The sequence below is a fragment of the Notamacropus eugenii genome, chromosome 1 (assembly GCF_028372415.1).
Source record: "Notamacropus eugenii isolate mMacEug1 chromosome 1, mMacEug1.pri_v2, whole genome shotgun sequence".
Classification (NCBI taxonomy): Eukaryota; Metazoa; Chordata; class Mammalia; order Diprotodontia; family Macropodidae; genus Notamacropus; species Notamacropus eugenii.
Window position 1 is genome coordinate 12355867 of NC_092872.1, and position 14112 is coordinate 12369978.

Below are 14112 nucleotides of genomic sequence, written 5' to 3' on the forward strand. Positions count from 1 at the left end.
CTTTGTGTCTGGGGCAAATTTCTGAAAATAAAGTGCTTGCTCAGGCTCTTGACTAAATTGGTAAGAGGGGTGGGTTTGTGGTTTTTAGCTGTATAACCATGTTCTGCTTCTGTACTGTGCCTCCCTTCTCTAGACTGACTAGTGAAGGTGATGCCCACTTCTCACCAGAACTGAAAAGAGAACTTTCTGTTTTTTATCTTGAGATGACTCCAAGTAGTCCATTTCAGTAGGGGTCTCACCATCCCACACAGTTCCTCATCAGTAAAATGAACTGAAGAAGGAAATAGCAAACTAGTATCCTTGCCAAGAAAACCCCAGATGGGGTCACAAAGTGCTGGACATGACTGAAAAACGACTGAACAATAATTCTTTGACCCAGTGATGCCACTTGTAGGCCTATTCCCCAAGGAGATTAAAGAAAGAGAGAAAGGGGCCAAATATACCAAAGTATTTAAATAAATCTTTTTGTTGTAGCTAAGAACTAGAAACAAATGAGTTGGGGAAAGGCTGGACACATTATGGCATATGAGCAGAAAGGAACTGCTTCTACTCATATACCATAGTACACAAAACATATATACTGTATCATATGATATGCATGTACCATAGCACATACACTACAGTATTCCGTTACAACCATGTGGTATATGAATGTGATGGAAAACTATGGGACCATAAGGAATAATAGAAAGAATCATTTCAGAGAAACCTAAGAAGAAGTACATGAAGTAATGCATTGTGAAATGACCCAAACCAGGAAAACAATCTATATAAGAACAATTTAAAGAGAAAAAGAACTTTGAACTTTGAATATATTGAATAATATAATAATATTTTGAATCCTCTCATGTTCTTCTGTGCACTTGACATGGTTTTTTAATTTTATATTTTTTAAAATTTAAGTTTATAATATTTTTTTGCATTATATATTTAAGTTTTAGTATTTAGGCCTAAAATTTTAAAAACCTAAGGAAAGAAATAAACTTTAATTAGACCCTCACTTATATTTCATTTGAAAGAATGAGATGATTGGAGTCATGATGCTGCTGAGGGTGTAGATCCCAAAGTTTTAAATCTGCTCTTTTTAACCAAAAAGCATAAGGAGAACTGGAGAGATTACAAGGGAAAGTCTCTCCTACAAGAAGACCCAGTTGTCTATGGGTCTCAGTAATCTATGAGAGTTTCAGCTCCATCCCTGATTTGGTTGAGAGGGAAAAGTATAGTTCCCCTTGTTCTCTACAGTGACATCTGGTATCATACCTACATTCTTATGTGCATTTTACAAAGGAGAAAACTGAGTTTCAGATGGGTTACATAATTTAATCATATCACATATGTATCTACTAAGGATCAGGCAGGATGTGGATCCAGATTTCCCTTATTCTTTTCTGTTTCTTCCTGTCCTCCTATGGTTTCTCTGCAGAGATCCTTGCCTCATACTTCACTGGAAAAAATGGAAACCATTTTCCAAGGCCCTTCTCCCCTTCCTCATTTTACATCTTTCAGACATCTTAATCCACTGACTCTATCTCTATCTGGTCTCAGATGAAGAAGTAGCCTTTCTCTTGACCAGGTCAAAGTCCTTCACTTGAAGCTAAGATCTCATCCTCTCCTGTTACTCTAAGGAATAACAAAAATTACAATTTAAATCTTGAGTGTGGCTTGATAGGTGAATCTCCCGATATTTTATATATGTGCAGTTATTTTCAATGTAATTTCTATTTCTTCCTGCTGGGTGTTTTGGTAACATACTGAAAGGCTAATAACTTTGGGGGTTTTGTGATTTTATATTTTGTAGCTTATCCATTGGTTCAATTAATTTTAATCAATTCTCTAAGTAAACCATCGAAGTATATACAAATAGTGAAAATGTTTCTTTTTCTCAACATATATTTTTTCAGTTTCTTATTGTTGCCTTACTGAATAGCTAACTTTTAGGGAGCTATATAAAACAATAATGGTGATGATGGATATACTTGCTTTACCCCGATCTCACTGGAAAGGCTTCTGAAGTTTCTCCATATCAGGTAGTTTTACTTAGCTACTTTACTTTGTCTCAAAGGAGAATGTGCTGGGAGAGAGGGAGAGGGAGAAAGAGAGAGAGAGAGAGAGAGAGAGAGAGAGAGAGAGAGACAGAGAGAGAGAGAGACAGAGAGAGAGACAGAGAGAGAGAGAGACAGAGAGACAGAGAGAGAGAGAGAGAGAGAGAGAGACATATATCCAGACAACAACACTGTAAAAACAAGAGGTATCAATAAAACTTAACATACCTTAGATCCCGGGAACCCCCAAATCCTCAGTCAGACATACTGGATCGATCTCAGGGACTGACTGAAATGATTATTATTTTCTTTGGTTCATATACTCCATCATTACCCAGAGTTTATTCTGGAAAATCTGCAAATATGTTTGCAACTAATTTTCATAAATGTGAATGTTCAGTCCTCAGCTGCTGTATGAATACTGAAGGTAACACATGAAGATTGCTTTTATTTCACTCCACAAAAAAATGCAGAAGATTCAAAGAACTCCCAGGTACCCGTAAAGAGACACTAGATTCCCATCAATCATTCAGAGAAATTCATAATCTCTCCTGCAGCTTCCCTCCCAGCTACAATCTGACGTTCTGGTAAGACATCTCTCTGCCATCAGGTTTTACACAGTCAAGGCTTATGGTGCCACCCTGTGGTTTGTCTTCCTCCTCAGAAGAGACAAACATCCTTTGCATTTCCCTGAAAATCAACCGTCTTCCGACCAGACCCAGACTGTGTGTCTGTGGGGGGAGGGGGGGGAAACAAAAGTCCCAATCTCTTTTTTAAGTGCTGTTTATTTTTAAATGACCAATAAAACTCATAAAGCAATAGCTACTGTGATTTTTAAAATAAAAGAAAAGTTTTTTAAGATAAAATTAAGTTTAATGTAAAAGGAAGGAAGGAAACAAGAATTTATTGAATGCCTAGTATATAGCAGGTACCATGCTAAGCATTTTATAAAAATTATTTCATTTGATCTTCACAACAGCCTTGGGAGGTGGGTACTATTATTCTTTTTTTCTGAAATGCCAAGAGTTTTTTATCTGATGTTACACTAAAACACGCATTTATAGCATTCAAAAGGGGCTGCTTTATAAAATCCTAAAGTTTATTTAGACAAAAAGATAAACCCTAGTCTTACAATACAGCCCTTAAGATAATTTTAATGTTAAGCACAGTTCTATTAAGAACTATTTATAGATTCTGAATGCATAGCTTTGCTTAAGAGGAAATGCAATGAAATTATACATTCTAATGAACATGAATGTCAAAGCAGAATGTCATCTGGGTCCTAAGTAACCTTGAAGGAATTCCCACTCAGTGGAAGAGCTTCAGTTTTTGCACAATAATAAAAAGGAGGACAACAATATTGACAGCCTGATCACCAAGTTCCCAGAGTGACAGGTTATGTTGTGACATGACCACAAACCTCACACTAATGTTTGTGATAGCATGGCGACAGGACACAAAGGAATGTCTCTTATTTCAGAAACAATGGTGAGTCTTGAGGAGCAGCCCTTTCTATGCGGTCTAGAGAGGCTGCTCACTGGTGCTCCAGAAGAATTCCGCACCTTCCAACTTGGGCAGTATTACAGGACTCACAGCTCTTACACTTCATTCCTAATACGTAGAACTGGACCGTGGAGCGGGCACTGCGATCGCTGCAGGGAATTTCCACAGTCATATTCTGATATTCTCTTGCCATTGGAGTTCGTGCTACTTCATCATCCAACGGGCGCCAGTAAGGAGTCAGATCTAGAGCAGAGCGCATACCTAATGGACACCTGGAGCCTCCTTTTAACATTTCTTCATAACATGCTCTGTGTAGAAGATGGCCACAGGGCAAGACATGGACAACTACAGGGGACGTATGAATGTCCTCTAAACATATGGGACAATTCTGCCTGGAGACCTTCTCAATGCACTTGTGATGACCTTGGAGACTCAAGGATAAGCAGAGGTTACATTCCAAACAGTGAAAACGTTCTTCCTTCGGACCAATCCTACAAACTCCACACTTCTCCCCATGGCACTGCTTCTAGTGTTTGGCATATGTCGCAATAATACCCTCCAGACCCAGCGCTACGTTCTTCACAAGTGTGTTGAGCGCTCCGAACTTGCCCCACACTGCACACAATACACTTTCACTTTAAACCGATCCAGAGGACGACCTTTGTCATCTTGGCATAAGTGGCAGATGTAAAGTTTACCTGTGCCGGTAGTGTTGGCAGCCCCGGCGCGCTCGTCCCCCTCTGCCGCCGCCTCTTCGCTGTCCACGGCCACCTCTGCCAACGCCATCCCCTACTCCTCCTCCAGCCCAGCCGCAGATCCGAGTCCGCGCTGGAGCCGGAGCTGGAGCCACAGATCGCCCGGGCTGTAGAAGCTCGATCGCACCTGGCCGAGGGGCCGCTGGGCACTGATCCCTCCCCGAACAGCCGGACTTCCCCTTCTTATCCCCATTTTACAGTTGAGGAAATTGAGATAGCAGAGGTTAAGTGACTTGGCCAGGGTCACACAGGCAGTAAGCAGTCTGTCTGAGATCACACTTGAATTCGGGTCTTCTTGACTCCAAACTGAGTTCTCAATCCACTGTACCACTTAGCTGGCTCTAAGGGAAATAGATAAAATGATAAGAAATTTACTGTAGCTGATTTTAAGGCAATAAAACTAAACTTTTAAAGGAAATACATGACCCTAAAAAAATAAACTCCCCAAAAGAACAAAATAGGAAAGAGATAAACTAACGATAATTTAATCTCAGGAAGTAAAATTAAGTAAATCATAAAAGAATTCGCATGATTTAAAAAAAAAAAAAACCTTCCAGATCCAAATAAATGTGCAAATGAATTTATCTAACATGTAAAAAACAAGAATTTTTTTAAAAATACCAAACTCTTTGTTTTAGATAAATATGATCCTGCTTTCCAAACCAGAGAGGAATATAATAGAAAAAAAAGAACTAGACACCAATATCACTAACATATACAGATTTTTTAAATATTGAATCACATGCTAGTCAAAAGAATATAATATCAATAAATTATTCATTATAACTAGTTATAACCCAAGAGGTGGCTGAGAAGGACTTTCTCCCACTCCCTTGGGTGAAACGGATTCTCTCCAGCACCACTAAATGGGGCTAACTCACAGCATGATCTTCCTTGGAAGTCTTCACCTCTACACCCCCTCCCAACCTCTTTAGTAGAGAGGGGAGAAAAACAAAAGGTTATTTGTGCAGAGTGACTTGTCTACTTGGAGATAACAAAATTAACTCATAAGAGTATTAGCTCATGAGGTGGTTAGCCTATGACAAAGACACTGGTTCTATGTTGCTTCTTATGTCCGTAAAGATAGAAAGGTTAAAAATACAGATCATTAATAGAATTCATAAATACCATCATTCCCAGGCTATCCAAAGAGCTCCGAGCTAGAAATGAAGCAACACAGTTCAACTGTGTATAGTCAACTATCTACTTGCTTTCCCTCTTACTCATGATCTCTATACAGTAAAGATCTTAATTCATGATACATTTCTAATTGCCTAACTTTCATCTTGAAAAGAATTATAAAAAGAACGAGTAAACAAATTTAGAAAAGCAGAGAAATGCTTGAACAAGAACGACTACATCTAGGCAATAATAAAACAAATGAGTTGTCCTAAATGGATTCCTTCTACAGAGAAAGGAGTAAATTAACCATTGTTCTGGCAGCAGCACAGGGTAGGTATAGTTCAGTAGCTTTATTTGAAATATCATCCTAATAAGCAGATCAGTGAGCAATATGGATGATAAAGTTGAAAGGGAAGAAGACCAATAGTGACAGACTAGCTGGGTCAGGACCATCCTGAAATCAGTGGCTTCTCCTTACCTTCACAAGAGCCCCCATTGGTCAATGTCCTGGTGAATAGTTGGGCCAGAGTTGCCCTAGAGGAGGGTGAATTGGCCTAATAATTAGGTGTGAGTAGGGAAAGAGGTAGGGAAGGGGGAGAGGACATGGGGAGGATGGGGCTGGAAGGATAAGAAGAAAAGAAAGAAACTGGGAAGATTTCCAGATGAGAGATCAAGGTGCCTTCACTCAGTTCCCTCTGCCACTGACAACCTATGTGACCTTGGGCAGCTAGGTGATGCAATGCTATCTTCCAGGTCTGGACTCAGGGAGACCTAAGTTCAAATTCTCACCACCACCACCTCTTAGACATTGACTAGCTGTGTGATCCTGGACAAGTCACTTAATCTGTCTTCCTCAGTTTCCTCAAATAGAGATTATTATAGCACCTACCTTTCAGGGTTGAGGTGAGGATTAATGAAATCCTCTTTTTAAAGCATTTGTCACAGTGACTGGCACACAGCAGGCACTATATAAATGCTAGTTAGTAGAATTATAGTAATTATGTAATCCTTCTCAGGCTGTTTCCTCATCTATCAAACAGGAATACTAAATAATACATGCACTTCTCTTTTCATTGAATCCAGTGTGACAGACATTGAATAAGCACGGGCACTGGTGCCAGACGCTTGGGATACAAAAGCCTAAACAAAACAGGAGCTGACATTTTGTTGAGAAGATACAATACGTGCTCATGTGAGTAAAGACAAAATAATGCAGGGTGATGTCAGGAGATGCAACTAACCCTCGGTAGACCAGAAAAGCTCTCTCTGCTGTAGAAGGCAGCACCTGAGCTGAGCTTTATAAGAATCTAAGGACTGGATCAAGTGAGAAGGTATATTGAAAGCAGTTCAGAAACAATGTCGGTGTTAATGTCAAATGTGATATTGATCATAATCCTGGATCATATCTGCTAATCATAGTTGAGAAAGAAGAAATTGAACCAGTTTCCATTGGCCAGAATTCTCACAAGTTTTTTTTAAAATATTGTATTTGTTGTCTTGTTTGTTTCTGTCCCCATTTCCAAATGTATCCCTCTCCCTCTCCAATAAGCTATCCTTTGTAACAAACATTTAAAAAGAAAGAAAAAAGCATTTTAGCACACCAACCCCTAGTATCAACCAAGTCAGTCATTACATGTACCCAAAGTCCTCCCAACCACTGCAAAGGCAGGAGGGGGATACATTTTGTCCCCTGTTCTCTGGGTCAGGCAAGGTCATTACAATTGCACAGCATTGGCAGTTGTTACATTGTTATAAGTCATGGGGCATCATTTGACTGATTCTGCTTACTTCACTCCTTATCAAGTCATATGTCTTTTCATACTTCTCTAATTCTTCCTATTCAGTCAATCCACAAGCATTTATTAAACGCTTACTATATTCATGGGCATAAAGATAAGGGTTTTTCCTCTTGAGTCCCAGACAGTTAATCATCTTAAAGCGAGTTCTAATATCTGAATCTGAAGTCATGGGTCTCTGTCACTTCTCAGAAAGCCACCAATGGGATGCCTACAGTCCACGGGTAAGTGTCCCTCAGATACCACCGTACACAGGCTCACATCCTCTAATCTCAAATTTATTGATCAAGGATTCTCCTAATCCATTTTCTCCCCTCATGTATAGATACAGAAACTGAAGTTCAGAGGGATTAAGTCACATAGCCAGTGAGCTATGGAACCAGGACTCCCACCCAGTCTGGGCTCTTGGACTGGGTATCCAGGGCTATTTGGACTATACCACCTGCCTCCCACAATTAGTATGGACTTTTAGAGGGGAGGGGGAAATGGAGGATTTGTCCTTTGATATTTCAATATCACAATAGTTTATTTTTTAATCTCTCATCAAAGATGTTAATCTCCTATATTCTATTTCAGCTGTGATGGCATCTCCCATAGCCATCGCCTCAGTCTGAAAGAGCCTTTTAAGATCACCATTTTTCTTCATAAATCTTTTGGAGTTTTTTTTGTTCTCCAAATTATCTTCTTTTGTCTCTAAACTGAACGCTTATGCTTGCTGGGAAGCCGATTCTGAGGTCAGAAATGCATTCTTCCTTCCTTCCTTCCTTCCTTCCTTCCTTCCTTCCTTCCTTCCTTCCTTCCTTCCTTCCTTCCTTCTTTTCCTTGCTTTTCTCTTCCTCCCTCTCCTCCTTCTCCTTCTTCTTCTTCTCTTCCTCCTCTCTCTGCCTTCTCTCCTCTTCCTCCTCCACCTCCTTCTCCTCCCCTCCTCCTCCTTCTTTCTCCTCATGTTTATTTAGCACTAGAATTTACAAAGAACTTTCTTCACATCAGCCGCATGAAGTAGGCATTACAATATGGTTGTCAGTATTTTTTAATTTTCATCTGTCCTTCCCACACATCCCCATTGAACAATTTTTCAAAAACAGATAAAAAAAATAAAGCTCCCAATACATAGATGCACTCTCCAGCAAAACAAATTTCACATTGGCCAATTCCAAAAATGTGTCACTTACTGCATTTTAAATTGATCACCTGAGGGAAAGCAATAAGGATTTATTAAACACCTGTCATGTGCCAGGCACTGTGTTAAGCTCTTTATGAATACTTTCTCATTTGATCTCCACAACAACCCTGTAAGGGGAAGGGAGAAGGAGGAAGGAAGGAAGGAAGGAAGGAAGCATTTATATTTAATTAACATTTTAATTGACATTTATGTTTAATTATTTCTTTCGCCCTGACGTGTAGGACAACTGGGTCCTTCTCCTCCTCCACACCAGGGCACACACAGACACAGCCGAACATCACTGAGTTCTCTTTGTGTGAATATGGCAAGTTCTTGCTCAGGGGCAGCTGGTTGGTTTCCCAGTGTTGACATCATAGATACTGTGGTACTGGCTGGCTAAATAGACCAAAGTATGAAAATTTCTAGAAAATCATGGGAAGAGAGAGAAGGTCCATAGATGAGGTAACCTCCAATAAATGCGCATTATGGTTCTCAGAGAGTCCCATAAGTTCGAAATTTTTGGGCGGGGGATTATCACAGATGGGAAGTTGAACCAGAGGACGTCTCACTCCCAAGATCCTTTCCAGCTCTAAAGTTCTACTTTAACACACAACAACTTGGGACATAAACCAAATTCCACATAATACATTGTTGTTTTCTTAAGCTCATGAAGTAGCAATATCTATAAATGTGCTGAATATTAATATTGGAAATATTTCCATTTGCTCAAAGCACAGAAACCTAGGAAAGACCAGACTGTGACATGATGCTGGAGGGAAGTAAAAAACAAAGTCATTGCTTTCATCTGAATTCTGCACCTTTACTTGCTGCTTTTCTTTATATTCACAGTGTTCTGTTCTCTTGCTCCTGCTCTGAATCAATTCAAACAAGTCTTCTAAGGTCTCCAGATTCCTCATATTTGCCATGGTGCAAAATTTGTTTAGTTATTGCCCATTTGAGGAACAGCTACTTTGTTTTTTTTTTTTATTTTTTATGTTACCTCAAAAAAAAAAAGATGTTGCTATGAATATTCTATTATGTATGGAACTTTGGATCTGGCCTTCTTTGGGTATATGTACAAGTATAGTATCAATGGGTCAAAAGGTATGATCATTTTTCTAGCATGACTTCATATTGTTTTCCAAAATGATTGGACCAGGTCATCACTTTACCAAGAGTGTATTAGACTTCACACCTTCCCATATCGCCTCAACATTGACTGCTCTTAATACTGTTACTTCTGTCCTTTGGTTCACATCTTGTAAATCCTCTTCTCCCTGCATAAATCTCTGGAGCAAGGAATAAGCAGGAGCTGGTTTTATAGGGCCTCCAAGGACAGGTCAGCTGGGGACCATGTCTTTGCAGAACCATGGCAGCAGCACGCTGAGTTGAAGCTATTCAGCATCCACAACCAAGCCAAGAAGCATAATCTGTCAAGGTTAGCAAAGGAAAAAGAGAGTTGAGATGAATCAAGGCATCAGAAAAAACATGGCAGATAATGAGACATTGGATACCTTCTTCAAAATTATGGCCTCTTTTTGGCTCTTCTCAGCAATGCGAGGTTCTAAAACAACTCCCGAAGACTCATGATGGAAAATGCTATCCACATCCACAGAAAGAACTCTGGAGTTGGGATGCAGATCAAAGCAGACTATGTCCTCTCGTTTTTGCTTGTTTCTTCTTTCTCGTAGTTCATTTCATTGGTTATAATTCTTCTTTGTGACATGATTAATGTGAAAATATGTTTAATGTGGATGTATATGTAAAGGCTATGTTGTATTGCATGCCATCTTGTGGAGGAAGGGGAAGAAAATTTGGAATTCAAAAGCCTGTGGAACTAAATGTTGTATATTAAAAATAAATTCACTAATTAAAATAAAAGTATGGCCTCACTCAGATCAAGAAGGAATAGGCCTGGAAGATGCTGAAAGGGACTGTGCTCGATAGGAAAGATTGTTTAACTTGGAGTCAGTGGACCTGAGCTTAGAAGCCAATTTTATCACCTACTATCTGTGTGACCTTTGTGTGAGTTCCTTCCCCTCATTATCTATGACATAAAAGGATTGGACTAGATGACCTCCAAGGTCCCTTTTAGCTAAACACCTATAATCCTAGGATAAAAACACAAGACCTTTGTGAAACTTCTGAATGGTTAATGAGGCTGGGTTTCTAGCACCTGGTCCTGTCCCTGGTTCCAGTCTGTCTGCCTGGACTAAGTTTGAAGGAGGGCAGATCCCACTGCTGTGCTTGGGCAGCAGGGGCATGTGCTTGGAAGTGCTCTCACACTCACACCTGGTAAATCTAGCTATGAAAGTTCACTTCTTCATTCTTTTCTGAACTTTTTGGATAGAGAACAGGAGGGACCAGCTGGGCTGGGGTCAGTCCCCAGGACATTTTATGGGGTCTACAAAAACAGGCGAGCAGGCAAGATCCTTGCCAAACAATGACAGCGTTCAGGATGCACATACAAACCAAGAAGCAACATCAGCTAAGGTTAGCAAAAGAAGGAGACAGACAGAAGGAAGTGAGGCAGGGACAAAACAAAGGTCCTACTAGGCTAGTTTTCATTCATATTTTCTCATTCTCCCACGCCACCCCCAACTTTCTCTCAAGGACTTTCTCCTATGTTTTTGTTAGAAGAAACAATGCTGTGGTCTCAAGGGTGAGAGGAACCTAAGAGCCTCTCTGCTTAGTATGCTCTGTTAGCCTCTCCCTTCTCATGCTATGGAAGGGAACAAGGGTCGACAAAGAAGGAAGAGGTGGCCACATCTACCTAGATTGGGACATTACATTAGGACACAGATACCTGCAACTTGCCAAAGAACCCACTCACGAAATCAAGGCATTGGCAAACATATAACCCCAAAGCTAAGAAAGATGGTCTGTGCTCCAGAACAGGGGTAAGAGAAATGGGCTCTGAAATGGGGAAGTACTACAGATCTAGAGATGACTGAAGGACTTATCTCAACTCATGCTTTGGATAGCTTCTCCCTCTGGTTAAAGCCCACACATAGACATGGAGTCATGATTAATTATTAGAAGGAGTTAATTAGCATGACCAGGGATCATCCCCCTTTCAAGGATGACCTGTGAAATCATCCCTTATTTGCACCCTCTCTCCAGTATGGTGCATTGGTCCGAAGTCAGAGCACCTGGGTTCAAAGCTTCCTATTCAGCTTTCTGTGTGACCTTGATCAAATCATTTAACTTTCTGGGCTTGGTTTCTTCCTCAATTTAGAAGAGACTAGATGACAGGTAGCCGAAAGCAAGAATGGTCCTAGTGCCTAGAATCTGACCACTGCTTATATACATAACCCATCAGAGAATAATGCTGTCATTGGCCAAAGAGAGTGTCCAACTGCACCTACTTTAGGAGGGACCAGAAGGTGGATCTGAAATAAAAATACACATGTGCCTGAAGGAAATTAAGTCAAGCAAATCCAAGAATGTTTTGCTGAGGTCCATCCCCAGACAAAATTTTGATTTGAAGCCTTATCATTCAGCCTCTGAAGATGAAAGGATAGCCAAATGTTCCAGCTCTAACTCTGGTCTTGACTGAACCATAGGATCTGAGTTAGGAGGGAACTCAGAGACCACCCTGTCCAATCCATTCATCCCTGAACAGGAATCCCTCTACAATGTCCTTGAGAAGTGATCCTCCGCTTGAAGACCTCCATGGAGGGTCAACCCCCTGTCATCTGCTCATCGCATGTCCTTTCTTCTTGCTGTAATCTGCTTCTCTAAGCCTTCTGTCTCTTCCCTCTTTGTTCTTGCTTCTGTTCTCTGGAACCAAGCTGAATGAGTCCAACTTACATCCTTCCCACCACGGTGTAAGGCCATTTCGTCTGAAGGAGAGATTGGACTTTGGCCCAGGGCATGTTTTCTCTGACTGTCCCGCATCAGTGAAATGCTTCCACCTCCTTTGTTCCACCTACTGACATCCCTGACTTGCTTTAAGCTTTTCAAGCTAAAATCTCATCTTTTACTGGGAGCCTTCCCTATCCCCTTAATTGCAGTGCCTTCCTCTGTTAATGATTTCCTTTACATCATGTATATAACTTGCTTTGTATACATTTGTTTGCATGCTGTCTCTGCCATTAGACTGTAAGCTCCCCCACACTTAGCACCATGCCTGACATGGAGCAGATGGTAAATGTTTGTTGATTGATTGACATCCCTCTTCTACCATACCTAGGGAGAAAGCTTTAAAGGAGATCTCCTTGCCAGTCCCTCTCTGAGGTACCACTGGTCTGCTCTTCATTTGTTCTCTGGGGAGACAGGGAGGTGGAAGGGGGATGGCATTTGGACTAGTGGATGGCAGAGCGCAGGCACAAGATGCAAAGCAACTTGACCTGTGAGAGTGGGAATCAGAGAAAGTAGCAGGCAGGGCCATGAGGGTCTGTCTTATCAATGTGATCACATGCACACACACACACATGCACACATACACGCACACACACATGCACACATACACACACACACATACACACACACACACACACACTCTTACCTCTCTCTCTAGCCATCTCCAGGCCCTAAGATTTAGGCAGGCCTGTGGCTTCTCTTAGCCTTAAATGCCCCAAGGCTGGTGTTCTCCATTACCTCCCTCCAACATATTTATCCTGGGTCAGGCTCTTCAGGGCCTGTTGAGCATTAGAAAATAATCTACTCATGTTCATTGGGTGCAACTGACCTAATGTCTAACATATATGCATTTTATGCGAAATAAAGACGACCCGGAAGCCTGTCTTTAGTGGTGGGAATTTCAGGCATTGAGGGCAGGTCACAGAGAGATATTTTGGCCCAAGAAGACTGGCAACGTTCCCTCCTCACAACTTACGATTTAGGCAGCCATCTATTCTGCCTATGAAGAGGTCCAGCCACGTGGGCCTTCATGCTCTCTGGATACCCCTGACATTTCTGGTGTTTCAGCGTCCTCCCCTAACCGACCATATTGAATTTGGCCTTGGGGACACTGTAATCCCTTGTACAAGAGATCTTATCATCTCTGCATCCTTATACTTGTCATCCCCCTTGAAAAACTGAATCCAAAACATCTGCCATCTTCTGCAATGCAGAGTGAAGGAAGCAGAACCAGGAGTACAACTCATAGAATAAAAAAACATTGCAAAGGCAAAGAACTTTGAATGCATCCAACTGGGCATCTCAAGCTGGACAGATATCTTAAAAGCAGCACATTCAAAACTGAATTCATTCTCTTTATTCCTCCCTTCCTCCTAACTTTCTTATCCCTGGAGATGATAGATTCAAGATGTAGTATGAGACACATTTCTGATTTGGCCTATGTGGAAATTCATTTTGTTTGACTATTTTCATATTTGTTGCAAAGGGATTCCTTCTTCTTTCTCTAATAAAGGTAGGGAAAGGTAGAAAGAAGAGAAAAAAATTGCTTGTTCATTGATTTTTTAAAAAAAGAAATTAGTTCCAGATCTGTGCTAGGGTTAGTCACATCTCTGTGACTAAACACAGATTGTCAAGTAAAAATTGACAACCCTGAGGAGTTTTGATTGCAACTTTTCTTTATTTCCAATCAAAGCAGACAAGGAGAGGGGTAAAGGTACAGCTTTCATATTCACCAAAGCTTCTCCATTTCACTGGCTCTGTTTGGTTCTTTTGCTCAAAAGTTCCTCAAGATCCCATTTATTATGTCATATCTGGCCTGGTCATATATCTGTCTAATATTGGGTGGAAGGGATTTGAGCTCATCTTCA

At 40.8% G+C, this 14112-nt stretch overlaps 1 protein-coding gene and 1 pseudogene across 1 annotated transcript in view; both read right to left on the minus strand.

Annotated features, from left to right (window-relative positions):
• Positions 1-3485: 3485 nt before the first annotated feature.
• LOC140533702 (RING finger and CHY zinc finger domain-containing protein 1 pseudogene) lies at positions 3486-4472 on the minus strand (annotated as a pseudogene).
• Positions 4473-13898: 9426 nt separating this feature from the next.
• The window catches only part of LOC140522385 (neutrophilic granule protein-like), a 4682-nt gene continuing 4468 nt past the window's right edge, over positions 13899-14112 (minus strand). Inside the window, exon 4 of the mRNA XM_072637752.1 lies at positions 13899-14112. This exon is cut by the window's right edge and continues 29 nt beyond it. Within this exon, the coding sequence (XP_072493853.1) occupies positions 14019-14112 (94 nt within the window). The 3' untranslated portion in view covers positions 13899-14018.